The following is a 25,740-nucleotide window of genomic DNA, read 5'->3' on the forward strand; positions in this document are numbered from 1 at the left end:
TGTGCATCGAATGTTCAAATCTCCACATAGAAATTGGTTTAAACCAAATCACTCCAAACCCTTTTAGCAATTTTTTTTTTTTTCTTTCCCCACATTGAGCATTGGAAAAAACCTGATGTTTAGTATATAAATAAGATAAAATTTCTGTAACACTAAGGTAAATTTCATTGACAAATAAATGATAAATATATATTCTAAGGAAATTCGCACAATGCATGATTTCAGTCACTAGCAACAGACACAATCCAAGAGCATATCATGAAATTAATCCTAGGACAAGGAACAACAATTTACAAACACAAACAAAATGATATCTAGGACAATTACCAACAATGAGACAGACAACACATTTACTTACCCAAAAAATTATATATGAAAAAAAAAAAAAAAAAAGAGAGAAGAAGATTAATTTTGATCAAAGGTTGAGTGATAACTCAAGCCCTGTGTGATCTCCGTGCTGCACCTTCTAATCATGACTTGCACCAACTCAAGCCCCATTGGCTGCAAATTCCAGATTTTGAAAAGATGATAAACCTCTAGACCTAAGTCACATAAAGCGAGAGTGGGAGCGAGAACGAATTCGAGTGCGGGAGCGTGCTAGTAGCAGAATTAAGTTATAAGTAGTGAGAATTTGAGCGAGACCGCGTACGGAACGTGAGAGTGAGAGCAAGAGCAAACACCTGTTGAGAAAGATTGTGTGACTTAGCTGCAGACACACCCAAGCTAGGACTAGCATCAAACAATGTCCATCCAGGCAATTGATACCCATTGTTTCTAGGCCAGTAATTTGTTACTCTAGGTGTAGACATTCCTTGGTAGCCATGACCAAATCCAAAATGTGACCTAGGGAAATAAGGGTCATGATGGAGGGTAATAGGAATCATGAACCATTGATTGCATGTGTCTAGGGTAATGAGGCAGCTCATGACCTAAGTTGTCTTTGTTGTTAAGCTTTCCTCTGCCACAACAACAATGATACCATTAGAATGCATGTCTATGGAACAGTATGAATAGCAATTCTCTTCCTTAAAATGAAAAAAGAAATTCATACCATATTTAAACAAATAAAATGACATGTAAACCGACCTGGATTTCTTTAGGAGCAGCGGTGCGACCAAGTCCAGAAGACTGTAATCTGTCAAACCCGGGATCCTGTCCATAAAGTAATAGAGGAGAGAGTGGGATATTTGAATCCAGCTGAGCGTGACCCACTTGAGGACCAGGAGCAGGATGGAGCGAGGAATGGGTTTGCCCAGGTCTCTGCTGCAAGATCTTGTGAAATTGTTGCATTGTACTGACAATAACTATGTATTAGTAAAATTCAAAAAAACATCAATGCAAAATTTTCATGTACAGCACTATGATCAACCAAAAACTTCCTTAGAATTCCCAACACTGCTTCTAGTGCTTTAAGGGCATTTAAAGAATCACCCTGTATCTCTACAATTCTCTCATCTGAAGAAGCATATGAGGGCACTTCATCTAGCAAAGAAAGACAAGCATCATATATTGCGCTTGGAACTGAAATGTGAACAGATCAGTGAAGAAAATACACTGGGTGAAGTATTCAGTATATTAGTTCTTGAAAAAATAATAATAAGATAAAGCAGAATAATTCCCAGTCCCTTGTATAAATCATAATAACATCATGCTTGAACGGTAATTTAAAATTTGAGAATCCATTTTCGTATTCCGCAATCTAGTACTAGAGGCACAAGTGTAAAAATGAAATTTTGTATTTAAGTCCTGGTAAAATGTTTTAGTCAGGAAGTATTTACAATCATATATAATACACAGCTTACATCATTTTGTTTAAGGAGAGAGGACATTTCTGAAAAAATGAAAAAGAAAAAATAAAGGAAAAATGTACATGTTTTTGGAAATATAGTGACCAAAATAACATAGCATGACCTGAATGTAACCATAACTGGTATTAAAAACATTTTGAGGACACCCAGGACCACAGCATTATTGAAGTTGCAAGATGTGACAATTCTAACAGAAATGTTCCAGAAAATGTAAGATGTGGCAATTTTAACAGAAATGAACAAAAAAGCCAAGTACATAAAAGGTCACCTTTTACTCATAAAACACATATTGAAGCACCGGATCTTTCCTGTATTGATTTAATTATAGATCCTCGCTTCCCAAGTAAGTGAATTGCTTCTGAAGATGCTACTAGTAACCTTACACAACAAAATGCAGCTACAGCAGCTGCCAAACCCTTACTATCACCCTCACAAGAAGATAGGTCAGCAACACACTTAATAACCCTTAGGGCAGCATCCATTGCAGGAGATAGTTGTGCATCTGCTTTTCCTGATATCAGGACCTGAAAAGAAACATGTAAGATGATCCCAACAAATTTTGGCCATCAAAGAGTTGGAACACTAGTCAAACAAATGCGCAGAAGCAAAATTCCATATTTATTTTAATTTCATGAATGAATATCAATCTCAAAAAGGAAGAGCACCTACCATAGATATCTATAAGCATAACAACCCATCCCCATATCAATTTTGCTAAAATTTTAGATTCTTATAATATAATATAAAAACTACACTCACAATACCCTAGTTATTTTCCAGAATCTTGATGCACACCTAGCATGACTTGATAATTCGTGAGTCCTTTTACAAGGACAACTACTAAGAACATCTGGTACAGCATAAAAAACCTTAGGAACTAGCTTGTGTTGATTCCAGTTGGATATGCAAAATGAACAAATATGCCCCTCGGTTCTTTTTGACCACATTTGTCACAAAAATCTCTGATAAAATAACTAATATCGTAATAGATCCGTCGTGGAAAGACTAGTCCTATGAGTATAATATTGACCAAATTTTGAGGTTATAGGGTTACTACCCAATGTGTTCCATACTCCATATAAATCAAGGCGTTGGGAGGGATAGACTAGATACTAACGTAACCTTTGGCATTACTTTCCAAAGTGGTTGCTACAAGAATTTGAACCCGTGTTCTCATGCTAGACAGCCTCAACTTTTACCACTGTACCAAGCAATAACACCTATAACCGTAATATGAGACGGTAGAAAATAAAAGTTGCACCCTACCAATAAAAAATTTATTAGATTTTAGATTTTATCGAATTGAGTGTTTCACTTTTTCTAATATGATATTAACAAGCTAATTGGGGTAGGTTACCATTTCGATGTCCGGCAACTGTTAAATCCTTGTAGCAGGTGTTAAAGAATCTAATAAGAACTAATGATTTCTTTTTCTTTTTTTTGATAAGAATGTATATAAAAAGCAAACAAAAGGGGACCGCATCCCACAAGAACTACACAAGGCCAAATAGGACTTCTATTCTCTCAAAGAGCCCAAAAAATCAACTATCTCATCTAAAGATCTATAATATCTCCCTACAACCTAACAAAAAAGAGTGGTAATAATGGAGAAGTTAAGCACAAGAATAGGTGTCTCCTATCCTTCAAAAGACCCACTGTTACTTTCAAGCTATAAACACCACCAGACGCACAAAGGCGTAGTCCTCAAAACATTCCGTACTTGGGCCCCCACTGTACACCCTATCCAAGCCTCAACAAAGTCTCTGGAAGTCCTGGGCATCACCCACTAGACTCCAAACAAACCTAACATCATGTCCCAAAAGTCCTTGACCATGTGACAATGCAAAAGGAGATGGTTAACAGTTTCTTTATGTTTCAATGCATTCTTTTGTATAAGCTGGTTCAACCTGATTAGAGTATTTCCCTTGATTGGGCAAATTATAACTCTTCTATTCCTTTTAGTGATATTTATATAGGTTAGTAAAAATACATGCATCACACGTTTTACAAATCTCTGTTATAAAGGGAAATATAGCACTTAAGGAGATTCACAACAATTTGTTAAGTAAATACTAGAAGAAAAATCCAATAAAATAAAATAAGATATATCATTCTCAACATCCTTGCCTTAATCCCATATGGATGTATAAATAAAATATATATATTTACGTATATATGTATATATAGCTGGGGAAAAAAGTAAGAAAGGAAGGAAATTACCTAATGAGTAAAGAAGACAACAAATTCAAAAGTTGACTGCTGTTTTTATACCCGCATTAGCTAGTGGGATATCTGTAGGTAGGGTATTTTAACAATTTTAATGTTTTTAATATAGAACGGAATGAGAAAAAATAAAAAGTATTATCACCTTTGGAAAGTCGGAAACTTTTGTGATGAGCCATTTCTTTGGAAATTAACCAATATAACGTCTCTGTTGTTTCTTCAATATAGAATGGACTTGTATGTAGAGAAATTATGTCATTTTTAAAAACTCAAATTAATATTGTGAGTCATGTCTTTTGAGAATTAAACAATAGACACTTTGTGTATTTTAAATACAGAATATACTTTGCATGCATAGAGAAATGATGCGCCTTGTGGTTTTTAAGAAATAAAAACAAGAATATACTTTGCAAACATAGAGATAGGATGTGCCTTTTGGAAACTATAACTTTTGGCGTGAGAAATGTCTTTTTGGGATTTAATCAATAAAACAACTAACTTATATAAAAAATAAAAATCCAAATCTGTATTATATATAAAAATAAAATAAAAAAATCCTATAGATAACTAATAATTTTAATCTTTCATGAAAAAAAAAAAAAAAAAAAAAAAAAAAAAAAAAAAAAAAAAAAAAAAAACTAACAATTATACTATTTTCTATACACACATATAAGGGATAACTTGTTGAATTAATTATAACCATTGCCTATATCGGGTAATACCAAAAGTAAAGGTGGTAGGAAATAGGAAATTGTTGAATATTAAAACTCTACCATTATATACATTATTTATGAAGTCCTATACAAGGAAGAATTACATTTTGCATTATAAAACATCCATGCAGGGTGTTGGAAGAGGAGTCAAACCTAACCTTTGTTATTATTTTGCACAAAGTTGTGTCCTCATGCTTGCTATTCCAAATATTTAAGACATGGGCAAGGAACAGAAAGCCGTTTCTTTCCCAAGCAATGTGCAACTTCAATACAGTGGAGGAGGACAGATGGCATAAGTGACAAGTACATGCATCAAGATGGGATATTTGGTGCAAGCCGCAAAGCAAACACTTAGCAGCATCAAACATAGTAATGAGTGCATATGAACTGCAATCCAGTATCTATATAACATGTGCAGTCACTAAGAGAAAGAGAAGGCATCAATAACCAGACTTTGCCAATTTCCTCACTGGCCATATAGCCAAATTCACTTTCTATTAGCATGCCTCTACTATAGAGTTCCTTTTCAGTCACAACATACCAGTGAAGTGATTGTAAATGCCGAAAAAGGTTTTCAAACCCAAGCCAAAAAGTTCAAAATTTCACATCCAGCGGGAAAGAAAGTAGAAACCTCAAAAAAATTAAAGCACAACCAACTACAATCCTCCAACACTAAGAAGGATAAGGCGTCATACATCTTCTGCCAAGATTTCTGTTAATAATTTCAGTTGTCGGTATAGCAGGGTATATAAGCAGTTCCAAGTTCAAGAGACTTCAGGAGAAACCTGGGAATTACATATTTTCTAAGAACAAAGTATATTTGTCTTTCACTTAAATAAACAACATGCACTCCACGCATTACGAAGTTAAAATTACTGCATAAAGTAATCAATAAGCAGCATGCAATCTCAAAGGTAATAGCATGTCTAGAAGCCAAGATTTAAAAATAAATAAAAGTATAATCAGTTTCATATTAGGTTATATGCATATATATACATACATATATATATATCTATATTCGCAAACCCTAGAACAGGTAAAATAAAATACAGATAGATGCAAGTTAAAATTGAGAGCGAAGAATAAATAATTGAGCGAGAATACTGACGATACGATCAGTGATGCGGATAGGGCCTCTGAGGACGCTAATGCGAGCGCCAGTGTCTTCGCACATCTTCCTCACGATCTCACCCTTGCATCCGATGATTCTTCCGCCCTTGAGAACCTGAACGATCAACCTGAACACATTGTTTCTCAGTAACCCGGGCCATTTCCCCTCCGCCGTTGCTTCAGCAGCCGCCGCTGCCTCCGCTGGTGGTGGTGAAGCTTCGTTCTCTGAGGCTGCCTCACAAGAGGCAGATGATGCCACTGGCTGTTGTTGTTGTTGTGTGTCAGATCGGAAGAATCATCGGATGCAAGGGTGAGATCGTGAAGAAAAAACCATTGATACACTCTCGACGAAGGGTTCGAAGTAAATTTTTTATTTTTCTTCTTTGGAAAGACGCTAGGGGGGTTGTGGTATTTGTAGTGGTGCAACTTTGACGGGTCAATTGAGCCCAGAGCTAAACGAGTATTGTAAATTTAAGGGTAAAGTACACTAACACCTCCTGAGATTTGCCAAAAGGACACACATATGAAACTTACCCTATTTTTGGACAATGACACCCCCTTAAGTTTGATACTTATACCAAAGACACCCCAATGATAATAAATTTACATTTTTGCCCTTTGACTTTTATATTGACCAATTTCAATATTGAAATTATTTATCTAGCCTCCTCTATAAACCCATTATTTCCTTCTCTCCTCTCTCTCTTCCTCCTCCGGCCGCTTCTTCATCCTTCCATTTTTTCTTTTTCTCTCTCTCTTTCTCTATATAGACACACACATTCAAACCAGATTGAGAGAAAAAGAGAGAAAGTAACAAAGGGCTTCAACAATTCGGACTAAACCCAATCAAGACGTAACAAACCCACATAGCATCAAAGCCATAGAAATCCCCACACAGTCACAATGTGAAACCCCTCCAAAGCCTTACAGTTTGTGGTTGCCGGTCCGTGTGGGTTACTCTGATAGAAAGTCGTTATCCTTCACCTCACCCTTCTCTCTCCCTCCTCTTCACAAATAATTACAAAGGATAGATCGGATTGTTACTCCGAGATGCTCCGATTGGCCAACGACGACCTCAAACACAACACCAACAGATCCACTGCTTTGAGCTCCAGTTAGCCGACGGTGGAATTGCTGGGTGCCTTCATCTCTCTTCTTCATTGCCAAAATCTACCAAACCAAATCGAAGAAAGAGCGACGGGAATGAATATAAATTACTGTAAAAGCCTCACTAAAATAATCCAAATGGAAAAACAAAGAGGAAAATCAAAGAAGATTAAATTAATCATGCATTTTGTCCAACAAAAACATTAAAAAATAAAAAAATAGAAAGAGGACGAGATAGGCTGAAACTGCAGCTACAACCTTAAGGCGATTTCACAACACAGCAAAAAAGTGACACTCAATAACCTTATATGGAAAAGGTTTGGGGATGGAATAATTTTTAACAAAGGAAAGAAAGGAAAAGAAAAGAAGACACTTCTCCGTTTGGTCGATTTCGCCATCGCCGAAATGGAAGACGAAATCGACCCAACCAAATCGAAGGCCTCTTGTTCATCATCAGATCTGATTCACTGGTGCGATTCATCCCGCCGTAGCTGCCGCCGCCTCCTTGTGTTTGTATATAGTGTTTGTATATACATATATGTGTATATAAAGAATCGGAAGGGTGAAGGGGCGGCTGGTGTTGGGGCGGCAAGAGAATGCAGATGTTGTCTCGCCACCACCGTACTCATCCTTCACCGAACGATTTCACTGCCGGAGTATAGAGAGAGAGAGAGGAAGGGCAATTACAGGAAGGAGTAATATATATATATATATATATATATATATATATATATATTTGCACAGATGGGTATATGTGTATATATCGGTGTATAGAGAGAGAAAGGAGAAGGGCAATTAGGTAATTTAACTGTTTTTGATATTTTGTTATTAAAATTAATCAAATGATGTAGGGCAAAATAGACCTTTCACACATTTTTAGGCTATGTTTGGCTGTCAAATTTAACAAGGGGGTGTCATTGTCCAAAAATTGAATAAGTTTCATCTGGGTGTCCTTTTGGCAAACATCAGGGGGTGTCAATGTACTTTACCCTAAATTTAAAAATAAAAAATACCCGCACCACCGGTAAAATAATACGGAGTAATAATAATAAATACAGTGTAATAATAATAAATACAGTGTCAAGTTTTCTTTTTTGGTCTGGTACAAAAGAATTGTCTCACTTTTGTTTTGAAATAAAGTATTTCACATCTTTTTATATAGAGTTTAAAATTTCAAACTTAAATATTGAAAACATAAAATGAAAAGTTAGTAGTAACTTTTTACGGGGTAAAGTACAAAAAACTCCCCTATAATTTTAATAGTGTGCAAATAACTCCCCTTGTGTTCAAATTTGTTAAAAATAAATTTGTTAAAAATACATGAGGGATGAAAAGACAAAAATACCCTCAATTTTATTAATAAAAAATATAATAAAAAATACTTAGAAGTTGAAATTACATAAATGGACATACTAGAAACAAATATCTCTTCACTTTCATCGGGTACATCTCTGAAACAACAAATTAACAAACATGGCTCACATGCCATCTTTCATCTTCCTCTCAACTCTTTTCCTCTTAAATCTTTTCCTCTCTTCCTCCGCAACCTCTCCTACGGTCGATTCATCATCGCTCGTCCATCCTCAGGTCTCACCTCCGACGGTGTCCACGATGATTTGCGAGGTTCGCAACTTCTTCGGCTCGATCGTTTCTTCGCTGAAGAGTCTTGCGATTAGACATACAGTTTCATGCCCTGCACCACCACCGCAACACTCGACAGTCTCTTCCTCATCATCGTCTATGTTACTTGATGATCCTCGTTGTTACGTACCTCTCCAGTGGAAGCGAACTCTTGTTGGAGGACTGTTTCTTCCCCCATCATCATCTGATCTCAGTTTGTTTAATTTGATTTGGATTTTGCTTATGTTTGGTTGCTCAGAAAGTTCATCTTATTTTATTACCTCCGAACACATAGAATTGTCCTTCACTTTAATCTCTTGAAAGCTTTGACAAAATTAATTATTTATTGTTGTTGAATAGGTTTTAGTACTCTGTAATCACAAATGGGTCCCTCTCTTTCCCTTCTCTTTTTGGCATGGAAAGAATTACTGAGGCACAAGTTTTTCAGTTGGCTGGACACCATCCGAAGAGTAATAGTGAGGTCTATTAACTTTGAAAGAGAAGATGAATAATTGACATTGGCAATGCTGATGGGTCTGATAAATATAGAGAGAGAAATAATAGAATTTGTTTTTTTTTTTTTGGTTTTTATTTTATTTTATTTTATTTTTAATAGAAACACCCATTATATAGAGAGAAAAAACCTTTGGGAGAGAGATTAAATAAGAACAAAATTTTTTAAATAGAAATTATATAGAGAGAGAAAGAGCTGTTAGAGAGGAGAGAGAGAACATATTAAATATTAAATGTAGATGGTGTATTTATATAGAGAGAAATATAGAAATAAAGGTATTGTATATATTAGATATAAAAATGAGAGAGAAATGAGTGGGATAATTTGGGAAGTGCAAAAGGGTAGAATTGGTATTAAAGAGGATTTTTTGGTCACACGACCTGCACATGTTATTTTTTAATGTCAGAAGTCCTTATTTGTTCACTTTACATACTATAGGGTGAAATTTGAAGTTTTGAACACGAGGGGTATTATTTGCACACTTTTAAAACTACATGGGTAGTTTTTGCACTACACCCTTTTCAAGGGAGACAATGCATGTCCCATTAAAAATTACTACTCCCCAAAACCGACACTTAAATAAAAACGGAGAGAGTATAAAAAACACTTTCTTTTAATCAATTTTAACAATACATTCTTTTAACAGAGGGTTTGACATTTTCACCCTCTATTGTAATAATTGTTTTAATAATTCTCTTATTTTATTTTATTTTTTTTATTTTATAAGTGAGAATGTATTAGAAAGCGTTGAAAAGGGAAACACATTTCATAACTATACAAAGGCCGAAGTCAGAGACAAGGTCCTAAGGACCCATCGAACCTAAAAAAATCAATAAACTCCTCAATAGATATACAATTTTTCTCCAAAACCCAATTAAAAAGAGATCGAGCTAATAATATGAAACTTCAAAGCCCCCAAGGGAGATTCATCCCAATCAAAGATCTTTTGTTCCGCTCCTTCCATAAGTACCACCAAACACAAAGAGAACCACCCTCCAACACTCACGGGTGTGGCCCCGACACTGCAACCTCTCCAAGCGTCATTCAAATCCCTCGAAGACCGAGACATAACCCATTGGACGTCAAGTAGTCCAAAAATAAGGCTCGAGCAGTTATGGGCTACCGGACAATCCAAAAGCAGGTGGTCCACGGACTCACCATTCCTCTTGCAATTATCTAGAGTCAAAAAAATTTCCCCAAACAGCAATCCAGACAAAAAAGGCCATTCTAAGGGAAGCTTTGGAGCGCCAAATTGTCTTCTAAGGGAAATTATAATCATGAAAGTCAGAGAAAGAGCGGAACAAAAAACATACCTCGAATCTCCCCTATGGAAAATTCAAGTAATGTGCTGGCAGAAAATTACAGATACCATCATTAGTTGATGCAGTGGATTTAACTTTTGAAAATTCAAGTAATTTAATACAGAATACCATCATTAGTGTAGTGGATTTAACTTTTGAAAATTCAGGTAATTTAATATCAGCAAGTAATTGGTAATTTCTCCTGGCATGCTCATTGATTTAATTATTTATTTTATGTTTTAGATAAAAGACTAGGGGAAAAACCCATAGAGTTTTTCAAGTGGAGTTGGAACAAACAAAGCACATTATTGTTTTTTTTCGAAATTATCAAGGATATTGCTACTTTCACCGACTCCTAAAAAAAAAATCTGAAACCATAATCATATTTTAATACAAGTGCAATTATTGAATCAACATATATCGAGATTTCTCAAAAAAGTTACAAAAAGTTGCAATTATTCAAAATTATTCAAGAATAGTTGAGAAGATTTGTATTTGCATCAGTCATTACAATTGTTAATGAATACTATGTGTTTATCATGTGAATAGCTTTACTGATGAATACTATGTGTTTATCATGTGAATAGCTTTACAAAGCCAGTGGAAATCTTTATGTTCTGGATTTGCAAAGGATTGATGGCTCCCCCAATCTCTTCCTAGAAATCTCTGCCACTTTTATTGCATTAGTAGAGATGACAACGGGGTGGAGTTGGGACAGGTTAGGCTAAACCCTACTCCGCCTTGATAGAAAATTTGTCATACTAACTTTACACCTACTCCGAAACGGGTTTGTAAGTGTTATACCATCTCCGCCTTTACTACGGTAGACAAAGTATTAATTCCACCCCATTTACTCCATTTAATTGCGGGGCGCAATAGGGGCAAATCGGGTTATACCACTTTTATTATTATGTAAATAAAAAAAATAATAATAAAAATAAAATAAAAAAAACTAGCCTAATGTGTTTAAATTAGGCTGATAAATATGTTGAACCAACTTTTAAATTACTAAATAATAAATATTAATATCTTAACGGACACTTTCAGCAAAGTAACAAGAGTCTTAAATATATATATATATATATATATATATAAAAATTAAAAGGTGCATATATAATCGGGGCAGAGTCAGGGCTATAAATTAAAAGGTACATATATAATTAAGGCGGAGTCGGGGCGAGTTCATCATTAAATCTGCCCCACCCCAAACCCGTTTCGGGTTTTTAATTATTTTACCATATTCATTCAAAAGCCATTTAGGAACACCAAATCCACCCCATTTGCTGCCCCTATGCATTAGTAGTGACATAATTTTGTTTATTCTATAGTTTATACTGGTTTTAAGATCAAAGCGTATCTGTTGTATGTATGTAAGTGTAATACTCGAGTATAGTGCCGCCTTCTACTGTTAAAACTTGTACTTTTGGGTACCATATTGCATTATATATGCAGTTTTGGTTCTAATTGGAAGTTGGAACAGACAAACAAATATTCATTTTTTGGTCTATATTTGAAGTGTTGATCAGTTGATGTATAATACGTAGTAGTTGATTTTATTTTTAGTTCTCTATATCTTTGCCTATCCCGTGTTTAATTAGTTGCAACACCAATCCGTTGTGTTTGATAATTTCTGTACATTATAATTCACATGAATTGATCTTGATTCATGTTTGATTATCACTAGGATCCCTTAAAACTTGCACTTCTGTTTTTTTTTTTTGGTTTTTTAATGTGTACAGATTTTCTTTTTTTTTTTTCTTTTTTTTCATGAAATTTGTAATGAATTTTTGTTGTGGCTGTGTTATGTTATTGTATATTATTTGGGATAATACTTGCCTACTCACCGGTGAGTAGGACATGCTTTCCATCGATATGACGCAGCAACAAAGTGATAACACTGATAACTATCCCTATAATGTAAAAAAAAAAAAATGGACAATACTTGACGGCCTACTAATCAATTAGTAGAAACTTCAACAAATAATGCGATGATGGAAGTATGAATGGGAATATTCAATAGGAGATATTCGAGACACCAAACACTGAAAACCACGTACTCTTAACATTATCAGTTTTGAATTGGATTAAATTTTTTAGATGATGGTGAGACTTAATTATTTGCGTTAAAATAGGCTTATGATCATTATTCAAATAAATAAAAGAAAGTATTTAGCTGGAAGAATATTGAAGGGACACTTGTCACTTTATCGTGTCACATGGAAATTATGAAGTTTTTACTCATGATATTATCTCTATTATTTATATTATAAACTTCGAATTTAACCATAAATGTAAAAAGGAGAACTGCAAACACTCTTCATAATTCAATATACAATTATCATTACTTTCAACATGTTGAATGGAGATTTTGCCAGTGTTTTTGTTAAAATAAAAAATAAAAAAAATAAAAAAAAAAATAAAGGAGGAAATGAGATTTTGCCAAAGTTAGATACCCCAATAGTGCTACACCATTAATTTCTTTGCATAAGGGGACACCGTTACTTTTTTGAAAAGTAAGTTTCTGTTCTTAGTTTTTCGTTAAATGAAAAAGGTGATAAAGGAACTAATTCTGTAATGTTCTAATATAATAGTTTAACAGAGAAAGCAATTATAAATAATTATATCAATTTCATAAAAGAAAATGAATTAATTATGGTGTTAAATTTACAACAACAATAAAATGTAATAGAAATAAATGAGTTTATAATTACTATAATCTTACAGGACATAAATTTAAATATTAACGAATGAATTAAATTAGGGGTCTTGAATTAAATTTAGCTTTAATCAATTCCCCCATCCGGATCCAAGAGTGAGTCAGTGACATGTATCGGAAGTCTGCATTTGGTGGCCAGATCAACCACGTTCATACCAATTTTCCAAACCCATCACACCAACAATAATCAAATTCGGTTTGGTTCCACTCCTGGCTATACATATATGTTAAGAAAAAAAACATTTAAACTTTTCTATTTTTTTTAGTACAGTCAAATATTTTAAAATCTTAATAACAAAAATGTTACTAAAATTTAAAATTATTATAATAAATAAAGAAAAAAGAAAAAATATAGCTAATAAAATAATATTTATTTATATATTAATTATTAATTGGGGGCGGGTTCCGGACTTTGCAGGTTTTAAACTATTTTCTCAAATCCGCCACCAATCCTATTAGGATAATCACAAAATCCATCCCAATAGGAAAGGAACAGACAGGATGGATTAAATTGACATTCTTATAGTTCATAAAAAGCAATTTGTTATTCAGTAATATTAAGTTATTATAGAAAGAACATACAACAACTCAATTAATGTAAACACTAGCACTATATATTTATGATACCATATTAAATTTTCTTATATGTCAACCTCTTGTTCTGACATGATTAAAGGATAAATTTGGGTTGAATGTACGCAACCAATTTTACTTTTGCATGTGAAAAAATTATTTTCTTATTTTAAACCCACGACCTTTAGGTCACAATGAATCGAACAATCTTATCCTTGCACGATTTGAAAATAATTGACGGTGCAAATTGCCCAACCCTTTCGGTAAGGGAACACCCTCTCTTACCGACAAAAAAATCTCAAAATGGAGAGGTGAAAATTTTCAATTTTGTCCCGATGTTAGATTTTGCTACAAAATTTTTTTTACAAGAAATGAAAAAAACACCTTTTGTCATGTTTCACGTTACCAAAACATACCTTTAACCACGATTTCATTTATGTTCTTACAAATAAAATAAAAAATTTAAAAAGAATCCCTATGAAAAGACATAATTTCTCTAATGATCGAGTTCACCAAACATGACTGAATAGGATGGAGCACTGAAGATTGATTGAAATTTGTGCATCGAATGTTCAAATCTCCACATAGAAATTGGTTTAAACCAAATCACTCCAAACCCTTTTAGCAATTTTTTTTTTTTTCTTTCCCCACATTGAGCATTGGAAAAAACCTGATGTTTAGTATATAAATAAGATAAAATTTCTGTAACACTAAGGTAAATTTCATTGACAAATAAATGATAAATATATATTCTAAGGAAATTCGCACAATGCATGATTTCAGTCACTAGCAACAGACACAATCCAAGAGCATATCATGAAATTAATCCTAGGACAAGGAACAACAATTTACAAACACAAACAAAATGATATCTAGGACAATTACCAACAATGAGACAGACAACACATTTACTTACCCAAAAAATTATATATGAAAAAAAAAAAAAAAAAGAGAGAAGAAGATTAATTTTGATCAAAGGTTGAGTGATAACTCAAGCCCTGTGTGATCTCCGTGCTGCACCTTCTAATCATGACTTGCACCAACTCAAGCCCCATTGGCTGCAAATTCCAGATTTTGAAAAGATGATAAACCTCTAGACCTAAGTCACATAAAGCGAGAGTGGGAGCGAGAACGAATTCGAGTGCGGGAGCGTGCTAGTAGCAGAATTAAGTTATAAGTAGTGAGAATTTGAGCGAGACCGCGTACGGAACGTGAGAGTGAGAGCAAGAGCAAACACCTGTTGATATTTGGTGCAAGCCGCAAAGCAAACACTTAGCAGCATCAAACATAGTAATGAGTGCATATGAACTGCAATCCAGTATCTATATAACATGTGCAGTCACTAAGAGAAAGAGAAGGCATCAATAACCAGACTTTGCCAATTTCCTCACTGGCCATATAGCCAAATTCACTTTCTATTAGCATGCCTCTACTATAGAGTTCCTTTTCAGTCACAACATACCAGTGAAGTGATTGTAAATGCCGAAAAAGGTTTTCAAACCCAAGCCAAAAAGTTCAAAATTTCACATCCAGCGGGAAAGAAAGTAGAAACCTCAAAAAAATTAAAGCACAACCAACTACAATCCTCCAACACTAAGAAGGATAAGGCGTCATACATCTTCTGCCAAGATTTCTGTTAATAATTTCAGTTGTCGGTATAGCAGGGTATATAAGCAGTTCCAAGTTCAAGAGACTTCAGGAGAAACCTGGGAATTACATATTTTCTAAGAACAAAGTATATTTGTCTTTCACTTAAATAAACAACATGCACTCCACGCATTACGAAGTTAAAATTACTGCATAAAGTAATCAATAAGCAGCATGCAATCTCAAAGGTAATAGCATGTCTAGAAGCCAAGATTTAAAAATAAATAAAAGTATAATCAGTTTCATATTAGGTTATGAAACTGCAGTCACTTAAATAAACAACATGCACTCCACGCATTACGAAGTTATCAAAGATCTTTTGTTCCGCTCCTTCCATAAGTACCACCAAACACAAAGAGAACCACCCTCCAACACTCACGGGTGTGGCCCCGACACTGCAACCTCTCCAAGCGTCATTCAAATCCCTCGAAGACCGAGACATAACCCATTGGACGTCAAGTAGTCCAAAAATAAGGCTCGAGCAGTTATGGGCTACCGGACAATCCAAAAGCAGGTGGTCCACGGACTCACCATTCCTCTTGCAATTATCTAGAGTCAAAAAAATTTCCCCAAACAGCAATCCAGACAAAAAAGGCCATTCTAAGGGAAGCTTTGGAGCGCCAAATTGTCTTCTAAGGGAAATTATAATCATGAAAGTCAGAGAAAGAGCGGAACAAAAAACATACCTCGAATCTCCCCTATGGAGAAGGCACCCAAACCAGGGAGTCAATGCCACAACCATACACCTCATGTCTATATAGCAACTCCAACAAACTAGAAGCATCATTCATCTCCTAATCCTGAAAGGAACGCCGAAAATGCATATCACATTTGAGCCTACCATTATTAAGCTGATAATGGTTGGCCACCAAAGCATGTATATCCATGGCAATCCAAAAGAGTTTGGAAAAAGAGCGAGCCAACAAACGATTGCCACCCCATAAATCCTTTCATAACCGAATGCCCCTACCATCCAGTGCTCTGAATCTGATGTGTTTCAAAAATTCATCCCAGCTATTCTAAATAAATTTCCAACCGTCCACGCCTCTAGCGAATCTGATCGGATCAAAGGACCACCCACTTCTCTCATCCCCTTAACGGCATTATCAAGTTTAATAGAATTTAGAGATAGTTTGGTATGTAATGGGTCACTCACAAGTGCGTATCCAGGATTTCTCAATGGGGTAGGCTAAATCAAAATATATCTAAGTATAAAGTTAGTAGTTACAAACATATATATCAATATATATATGTATATATGTAGTATCATATTAGATTAGTAAAGTAAGTTATATATATATAATATTAATTATTGTCTCTGTCTGTAACTTTGAGTGCATCAGAGCTTTCCATTTCATTGTTGTGCACTTCCTAGATCCGATGCATGAACCAAGCCAAAAGCTCACAACCCTATCGTTGGTTCACAGTTGTCATACACTTTTGTGCCCCCAACCATACATCTTTCTCTCTACAAGTCCATATCTATAGAAGTCTCCCATGTCAATATTAGTTAAGACGCTCAAAGAGCTTATTTGTCTTAAGTTGGGTAATTCTTATTAGTGGACTCTCTCTTCTTTGTAGTTTCAGTTTCAACATTTTAGAAGCTCTGTCAATGCTTAAACTGATAAAGTTAAATTAAAATTGTATAGAGTCTTCTTCTTTTTCTTTTTTTTCTTTTTTTCACAGATAAAATTAGGGTTTTGAGAGATGAAAAAGAAGAGAGCCCAAGTAGATGAATCATATTACACACCATTGTTTCAGAATTTTAGGAACTGAAAAATCGTGTGTGAAGTGACCAAAGATTCTTGTAACTAAAAGAATTAGACACTATACTCAATAGTATGTCTTCAAGTCTAAATTTCCTTCAATTCTAAGTGCTTTGACTTAATTTGAGTGCATCAACATATTATTAACATAATCAGTCGTCATCACTAGAGTGAACGTTGACATCAACATCATCATGACATTGACATTAACATCCTCATCTAGAATAACGTAATCCTCTTGCATAGATATACATTTAATTAAGATAAAACGAAAAGAGACTTCATATCATAATTGGTCATTTTAAAACCAATATCACTGCTACAACAATAAGGGGATTTATATAATTCAATTAGCTTGGCAAAAAAAACATACCTATTTTCTTTTTGCCGACTCCACCCATTCCCATCAACTCTCTTCTTTCAGAAAAGAAACTTATATTATTAGGACAAAAGAGGAAAAGTTTTAAAAGTGTTAATAAACTTGTAAAACATATATTCTGAAATTGAAAACTAAACTTCCAAATCTTTAATTCCCATTAATAAATTGTTTGAGCATCACATCATAACAATATTATATATACGTATGTAGAAACAAAAACAAAAATAAAAAATCAGTATATAAAACATGAATAAATAAACGTAACCAATAGCTAAAAATGCCAATTAAAATTTTAGAAAAAGTAAGAGTTTGTTACCTGATGACTGAGGAGACATGTTTCTTGAACCTTGTTCTTGCTAAATGTTAAAGCCCGATGCTAACCCTAAAAATAAGAAAACACTCAGGTTGTGAGGAAGAGGTTTCTTAATCTCACTCATAACAATTAAAACACCACCATCTAAGTACTATCTGTATCATGTATCAACCCAACCCAACTATACTTTCAGTCAAAATGTTGGACACCTATCCGTAGAAAGAGGTGTGATTACGGATAGGTGTGATTAACACATATTATACTCAACTCTTATGTTAAATTAATCCAATAACAAAGTACAATGCATCAGTTTAGAAATAATCTTCAAAATTAACAAATCAATATCCTGATATTCTGCATTCTAATAACAAAAGAAAATCAAAAACCAAAATTTGAAAATAAAAATATGGCAGAAAGATTGAATATATCTTTCGTGCATTATACAGATTGTATTTTTATGTGAAACAAAACATCCAAGATTTCTCAATGGGGTAGGCTAAATCAAAATATATCAACCAAAATCAACTGTTGTTTAATTCAATTTTAGTTAACTAACAATGTTTCTTTAGACAAGTGACTGATTAAGGCATAGAAAATCCTATTTGGGTAATTAAGAAAAAAAATTACCAATTTATTCTCAACAATTCACCACTCAGTACCCTATCTCTTCTTTTGACCAATTTACTAATCCTATTTGAGAATCTACTAGTGGAAGCAGAGTGTGAGGTAGTTCATGGCAAGCCCCTTCCAACACTATGGAATTCACTCAAAAGCATGCTTTTTGTAAGTATTTTGATTTTCAAGAAGTAACTTTAGAGCTTTACCCTATATTAAGTACTTTTGCTTTTCAAAGTTCTTGTTATGAATTTTTTTTTTTTTTTTTTAGTTCTGAAAAGATTTCCATCTTCAAAAAGCTTGGCATGTTGATAAAAATTGTTTCAGATTCAATCTCTGCAGATTTCTAATCCAATTCAGATTCTTTTTTTTCTTTTTTTTTTTCATGCCCGGATTCAAATTTTCTTCTAGAAATAATTGACCAAAAAAATAATAATAAATAAATAAATAAAATAAAATAATTTACAAAAGATCATAAAAAATTTCACCCAATCGGATTTAGTTTGCAAAAGAAGAATTACACACCTTGATTAGTTAATTTAGAAAAAAAAAAGAAAAAAATTAAAACAAAACCCATACATACAAGTTTGCAGTTGCACAGAGAGAGAGGGGGGAAGCTTGAGAGTTGAGAGACAGCGGCTGAAGCTTGTGAACGGCGAACCTGAACTGGAACAGCGGGCGATGAAAACTGAAAGATATGGGTTTTGACTTTTTGAACAATCTGAAATGATATGCCGATATGGGTTTTGAACTTTTGATTCTTGGGTTTTGAACTTCTGATTCTTGTAGATTTTGTAGTTTGCAGTTGGGGAGAGAGAGAGAGAGAGAGCAAGTTCAGAGTTGAGAACGAGAATAGAGATAGAGGCGATTGGGGAGGCTGAAATGATTTGCCCTAAAATTATTTTGTTTTTTCGGTGATCATCCTTGGGCCTATATATTTTGAGGCCCTAGGCGACAACGTTTGTCGCCTTGGGTCAGGGCCGGCCCTGGCTTACTTGGTTTGGGCCTTTATTTTAGTATGGTGACTGAATTGACTTGGATTTGGGTAGGCTAATTCTATTAATAAATTTTTTTTTTGAGTGAATAAAAATTAGTATAGTAAAATTTTATTTTTTTAGGAAGCCTCGAGCCTATCCTACATCCGTCCTTGGTCACTCACCTGTCAGATAGCAAAATTACTAATGTGCTGGCAAAAAATTACAGAATACCATCATTAGTTGATGAAGTGGATTTAACTTTTGAAAATTCAGGTACTTTAATATCAGCAAGTACTTGGTAATTTTTCCTGGCATGCTCATTGATTTAATTATTTATTTTATGTTTTACATAAAAGACTAGGGGAAAAACCAGAGAGTTTTTCACGTGGAGTTGGAACAAACAAAGCAAATTGTTGTTTTTTTTTGGAAATGATCAAGGATATTGCTACTTTCATAGACTCCTAAAAAAAAAATCTGAAATCATATATCATATTTTAATACAAGTACAATTATTGAATCAATATACATCGAGATTTCTCAAAAAAGTTACAAAAAGTTGCAATTATTCAAAATTATTCAAGAATAGTTGAGAAGATTTGTATTTGCATTACTCATTACAATTGTTAATGAATACTATCTGTTTATCATGTGAATAGCTTTACAAAGCCAGTGGAAATCTATATGTTCTGGATTTGCATAGGATTGATGGCTCCCCCTCTCTCTTCTTAGAAGTCTCTGCCACTTGTCTTGCATTAGTAGGGATGGTAACTTGTATTAGTAGGGATGGTAACGGAGCGGAGTTAGGATGGGTTAGGCTAAACCCTACTCTGCCCCATTAGAAAATCTGTCACTCCAATTCTACCCCTACTCTGAAATGGATTTGTAAGTGTTATATCATCTCTGCCTTTACTCCGGTAGACAAAGTATTAATTCCACCCCATGTACTCCGTTTAATTACAGGGCGCAGTAGGGGCAGGTCGAGTTATACTACTTTTATTATGTAATAAAAATAAAAATAAAAACTAGCCTAACGTGTTCAAATTAGACTGATAAATAAGTTGAATTAACTTTTAAATTACTAAATAATAAATATCAATATATTAACGGATACTTTCAGCAAAGTAACAAGAATATTAAAAATATTAAATATATATTTTATATATATATATATATATATATATATTTATTAAAAGGTACATATATAATCGGGGCGGAGTTGGGGCGAGTTCAATACTAAATTTGCCCCCGCCCCAAACCCGTTTCGAATTTTCAATTATTTTACCATATCCATTCGAAAGCCATTTAAGGAACACCAAATCCACCCCATTAGGGGTGGGAACGTGGTGAAAAACCCTTGGTCGGAAGAAATTGCCACCCTTATGCATTAGTAGTGGCATAAGTTGTTTATTCTACTGCACAGTGGAAAGTAATGTAAAGTTTATCCGGGTTTTAAGATCAAAGGGTATCTGTTGTATGTGTGTAAGCGTAATACTCGAGTATAGTGTCGCCTTCTACTGTTAAAACTTGTACTTTTGGGTACCATATTGCATTATATATGCAGCTTTGGTTCTAATTGGAAGTTGGAACAGACAAACAAATATTCATTTTTTGGTCTACATTTGAAGTGTTGATCAGTTGATGTATAATACGTAGTAGTTGATTTTATTTTTAGTTCTCTATATCTTTGCCTATCCCGTGTTTAATTAATTGCAACATCAATCCGTTGTGTTTGATAATTTCAGTACGTTATAATTCACGTGAATTGATCTTGATTCATGTTTGATTATCACTAGGATCCCTTAAAACTTGCACTTAACGTTTTTTTTGTTTTTTGTTTTTTAATGTGTATTTTATTATTTATTTATTTTCCTGAAATGTGTAATGAATTTCTGTTGTGGCTGTGGACCTATGGTTATGTTATTGTATATTATTTGGGACAATACTTACCTACTCACCGGTAAATAGAAAATTCATGCGTACCATCGATATGGCGCAACAACAAAGTGATAAGTGTCCTTACAATGTAAAAAAAAAATGGACAATGCTTGCCGGCCTACTCATTAGTTAGTAGAAACTTCAACAAATAATGCGATGATGAAAGTATGCGTTGGGATGTTCAACAGGAGAGATTCGAAACACCACATACTGAGAACCAAGTACTCTTAATATTATGAGTTTTGAATTGGATTAAATTTTTTAATGATGGTGAGACTAAAGAGTTCCGTACACCTAGCCACTCCCTCTTAAATTATTTGTGTTAAAATTGGCTTATGATCATTATTCAACTAAAGAAAAGAAAGTATTTAGCTGTAAGAATATTACAGGGACACTTATCATTTTATTGTGTCACATGGATAATAACTATGAAATTTTTATTCTTGGATATTATCCCTATTATTTTATATTATGAACTTCGGATTTAACCATAAACGTAAAAAAGAGAACTGCAAACACTCTTCAAAATTTAATGTACAATTATTATTACTTTCAATATGTTGAATGGAGATTTTGCTTGTGTTTTTGTGAAAAAAAAAAAAAAAAAAAAAAAAAAAAAAAAAGGAATGGAGATTTTGCCCAAGTTATATTATATACCCCAATTTTTTTCAACGGACTGCTACACCATTAATTACTTTGCATAAGGGGACACCATTACTTTTTTGAAAAGTAACTTTCTGTTTTTTGTTTTTCCTTTAATGAAAAGTGTAATAAACTAAGTAATTCTGTAATGATATAATATAATAGTTTAACAGAGAAAGCAATTATAAATAATTATATCAATATCATAAAAGAAAATGAATGAATGATGGTGTTAAATTTACAACAACAATAAAATGTTATAGAAATAAATGAATTTATAATTACTATAATCTCACCGGACGTAAATTTAAATATTAACGAATAAATTAAATTAGGGGTCTTGAATTAAATTTAGCTTCAATCAATTCCCCCATCTGGATCCAACAGTGAGTCAGACTAGTCAGTGACGTATATCGAAAGTGTGCATTTGGTGGCCAGATCAACAACGTTCATTAGGGAAGTCAATGAATGGGGTGTACTTAATTAAAGGAATTGTTTCCAATTCATTGAACATCGGCTTTCTACAGTGTACCGTCGCTCCTGATAGGAAACATCAAAGAGAACTTAAATAAATTTACCTTAAAATTTTCATTTTATTTTTAATATTTAATCTTTTTACATTAAAAAGGTCTAATAACTTAAAATGTACATTGATTAAAATATTTTTATTTAAAGATTCAATCTTTACTCATTAAAATATTCTTTGTAACGTCAAAGCGACTCGAATATGGTTACTTCAAAATTTTCATTTTCTTTCAAAGGTTCAATATTTGTACATTAAAAAGGGTTAGTGACTTAAAAGGTTCATTGATTGAAGTATTTTTCCAAACTCATCACACCATCAATAATCAAATTCGGTTTGATTCCACGCCATGCTAGACGCATATGTTAAGAAAAAAACATTTAAACTTGAACATATTAAGTATAAATTTGCTAATTTTTTTTTTAGTATAGTCAAATATTTAACAATCTTAATAACAAAAATGTTACTAAAATTTAAAATTATTATAATAAATGAAGAAAAAAGAAAAAATATAGCTAATAAAATAATATTTATTTATCTATTAATTACTAATTGGGGCGGGTTCTAGACTTTGTGGGTTTTAAACTCTTTTTTCAAATTTGCCCCCAACCCTATTAGGAATTTAGGATAACCACAAAACCCATCCCAATAGAAAAGGAACGGGACGGGATGGATTAAATTGACATTTTTATAGTTCATAAAAAACAATTTGTTATTTAGTAATATTAAGTTATTATAGGTAGACAACAACTCAATTAATGTAAACACTAGCACTATATATTATTTATGATACCAAATCATTTCCTATTAAATAAAATTTCAAAGGATAAATTTGGGTTATATGTACACAACCAATCTTACTTTTGCATGTGAAAAAAATACTTGTATCTTCTAAGACTTGAACCCCTATTTCTTTATTTTGAACTCATGACCTTTAAGTTATAATGAATCGAACAATCTTATCCTTACTCGATTTGGAGGTAATTGAGGGTGAAAATTGCCCTACCACTTCGGTAGCGGGACACCCTCCCTTACCAACAATGACAAAAAAATCTCTTAATGGGGGACCTGAAAATTTTCCACATTTGTATTTAATATGTTTTTGTCGTGATGTTAGATTTCGCTACAAAAGCGATTTACGTTTTGACTCGAGGAGCATGGGGCACGTGGAATCCTGTGTGAATCAACAAGGACCACCTTGCAAGGCTAAATAATCTTGGGTGACCGATAGCGAAGTAGTACCGTGAGGGAAGGGTGAAAAAAAACCCCATGAGGAAGTAAAATAGAACATGAAACTGTAAGCTCCCTGGGAGGAGCCCGGTTTTTTTTATTAAAGAAATGAAAAAAACACCTTTTGCAATGTTTCATGTTACCAAAACATACCTTTAACCACGACTTCATTTATGTTCTTACAAATAAAATAAAAAAATTAAAAGGAATCACTATGAAAAGACACAATTTCTCTAATGATCGAGTTCACCAAGCATGAATGAATAGGATAGAGCACTGTTGATTGATTGAAATTTGTGCATCGAATTTTCAAATCTCTACATCGTAATTGGTATAAACCAAATCACTCCAAACCCTTTTAGCATTTTTTTTTGCCCTTTTGAGCATTGGAAAAAACCTGATGTTTAGTATATAAATAAGATAAAATTTCTGAACACTCATGTAAATTTCATTGACAAGGATAAATGATAAATATATATCCTAAGGAAATTCCATAAAAGCACAATGCATGATTTCAGTCACTAGCAACAGACACAATTAATCCAAGAGCATACCATGAAATTAATCCTTGAACAAGAAACAACAATTTACAAACACAAACAAAAAGATATAAATAAAAAAAAATTAGACAACATAAAGAGAAAAGAAGATTAATTTTGATCAAAGGTTGAGTGATAAGTCAAGCCCTGTGTGATCTCCATGCTGCACCTTCAAATCATGACTTGCATCAACACAAGCCCCATTGGCCAGATTTTGAAAAGCCGATAAACCTCCAGACACACCCGAGCTTGGACCAGCATCAAACAATGTCCTTCCGGGCAATTGATACCCACTGTTTGTAGGCCAGTAATTTGCTACTCTAGGTGTAGACATTCCTTGGTAGCCATGACCAAGTCCAACATGTGACCTAGGGAAATAAGGGTCATGACCCATCAATGGGATTGATGGAGGGTAATAGGAATCATGAACCATTGACTGCATGTGTCTAAGGTAATGAGGCTGCTCATGACCTAATGGCTGCTGCTGCATTGGAGCACCAAAAGTCCGGTTGAAAGAAGCGTGAAGAGGAAGAGCTGCTGCCACCCTCTGATAGGGGTGGAACTCATGAGTACTTCCCATGTATCGAAAAGGATTCATGGTCATGGTATTCTCAATTTTTTCCACAGCTCGCTCGCGTTTGTGGGCATTTTGATGGCCCCCTAATGCCTGTGAACTTAAAAACTTCTTATGGCAGTACTTGCAAGTATATTCCCTCCTTTTCGCCTTCTCGACACGCTTCTCAGGCGCCGATGCCAATGGATGACTTCCCTTGGAGGAGTCTGATGAACTGTGTTCAAGCTTGGACGACTCATCATGTTCAGCAACCTCACTCTTAGAGGGTTTTGGACCCAATAGGAGATTCAATTCAGGGTTTTTTTGGGGCTCTTCAGAGTTTTTTTCTGCTACATGAATAATATCATTGCATGCAACATTTTGTGAAGTCACTGGGATATTCAACATGGTTGGAGAATAATAGATAGACCTGATCACAACTTTTCAATTTCATGGCTAGACTTGGAAGATTGCAACCATATTTATATGGTTTTCAAACCAAGAAGCAAATCCAATTACATGTCTTTAATATGGTAACATGCTAAAGAAAATGCTAAGCTTCATTAAGTTTTGGACTGTGTCTTAAGAGGCTTTGTTGTAATTTTTTCCAAATATACATGTGCATACATCACCTTTCCACTAATCTTATCTACCCATTAAAGCATAAGAATGCTATCTTTAATATTCTCCAAATTTAGGGCATTTTCTTACCTTGAATACTATGGAGTGAGTCCCACTTGGACTACCTTTTGAACATATATAAGATATTCAATGGATTGAGACCCACTTGTATTTATTTATGTGGATCCCACTAACTTGTGGGACTATACTTAAAAACTATGGTTAGTTTATTAATATAAATATTTTTTTGGTCAAAACAAAAAAACTGTACTTAATGTGTTAAAATACAAGAAAATAGTTCAATTAGGGAGAAAG

General features: G+C 33.8%; 2 protein-coding genes across 2 annotated transcripts; both read right to left on the reverse strand.

Annotated features, from left to right (window-relative positions):
- Positions 1-929: 929 nt before the first annotated feature.
- Positions 930-7,015, reverse strand: LOC132314740 (RNA-binding KH domain-containing protein PEPPER-like). Its single transcript, XM_059813563.1, has 6 exons — positions 6,899-7,015; positions 5,853-6,116; positions 2,107-2,332; positions 1,355-1,521; positions 1,087-1,263; positions 930-1,025 (listed from the first exon to the last, which is right to left on the reverse strand). Exons 1-6 carry the CDS (start codon positions 7,013-7,015, stop codon positions 930-932), a joined length of 1,047 nt encoding a protein of 348 aa, XP_059669546.1.
- A 17,357-nt stretch (positions 7,016-24,372) lies between these two features.
- On the reverse strand, positions 24,373-25,212 carry LOC132314741 (zinc finger protein 6-like). Its single transcript, XM_059813564.1, has one exon. It carries the CDS (start codon positions 25,210-25,212, stop codon positions 24,373-24,375), a length of 840 nt encoding a protein of 279 aa, XP_059669547.1.
- Positions 25,213-25,740: the final 528 nt, after the last annotated feature.

The sequence above is a fragment of the Cornus florida genome, unplaced genomic scaffold, assembly GCF_030987335.1.
Source record: "Cornus florida cultivar Cherokee Brave unplaced genomic scaffold, ASM3098733v1 CherokeeBrave_3.0.0_Hap2_Chr06, whole genome shotgun sequence".
In the NCBI taxonomy this organism is placed as follows: Eukaryota; Viridiplantae; Streptophyta; class Magnoliopsida; order Cornales; family Cornaceae; genus Cornus; species Cornus florida.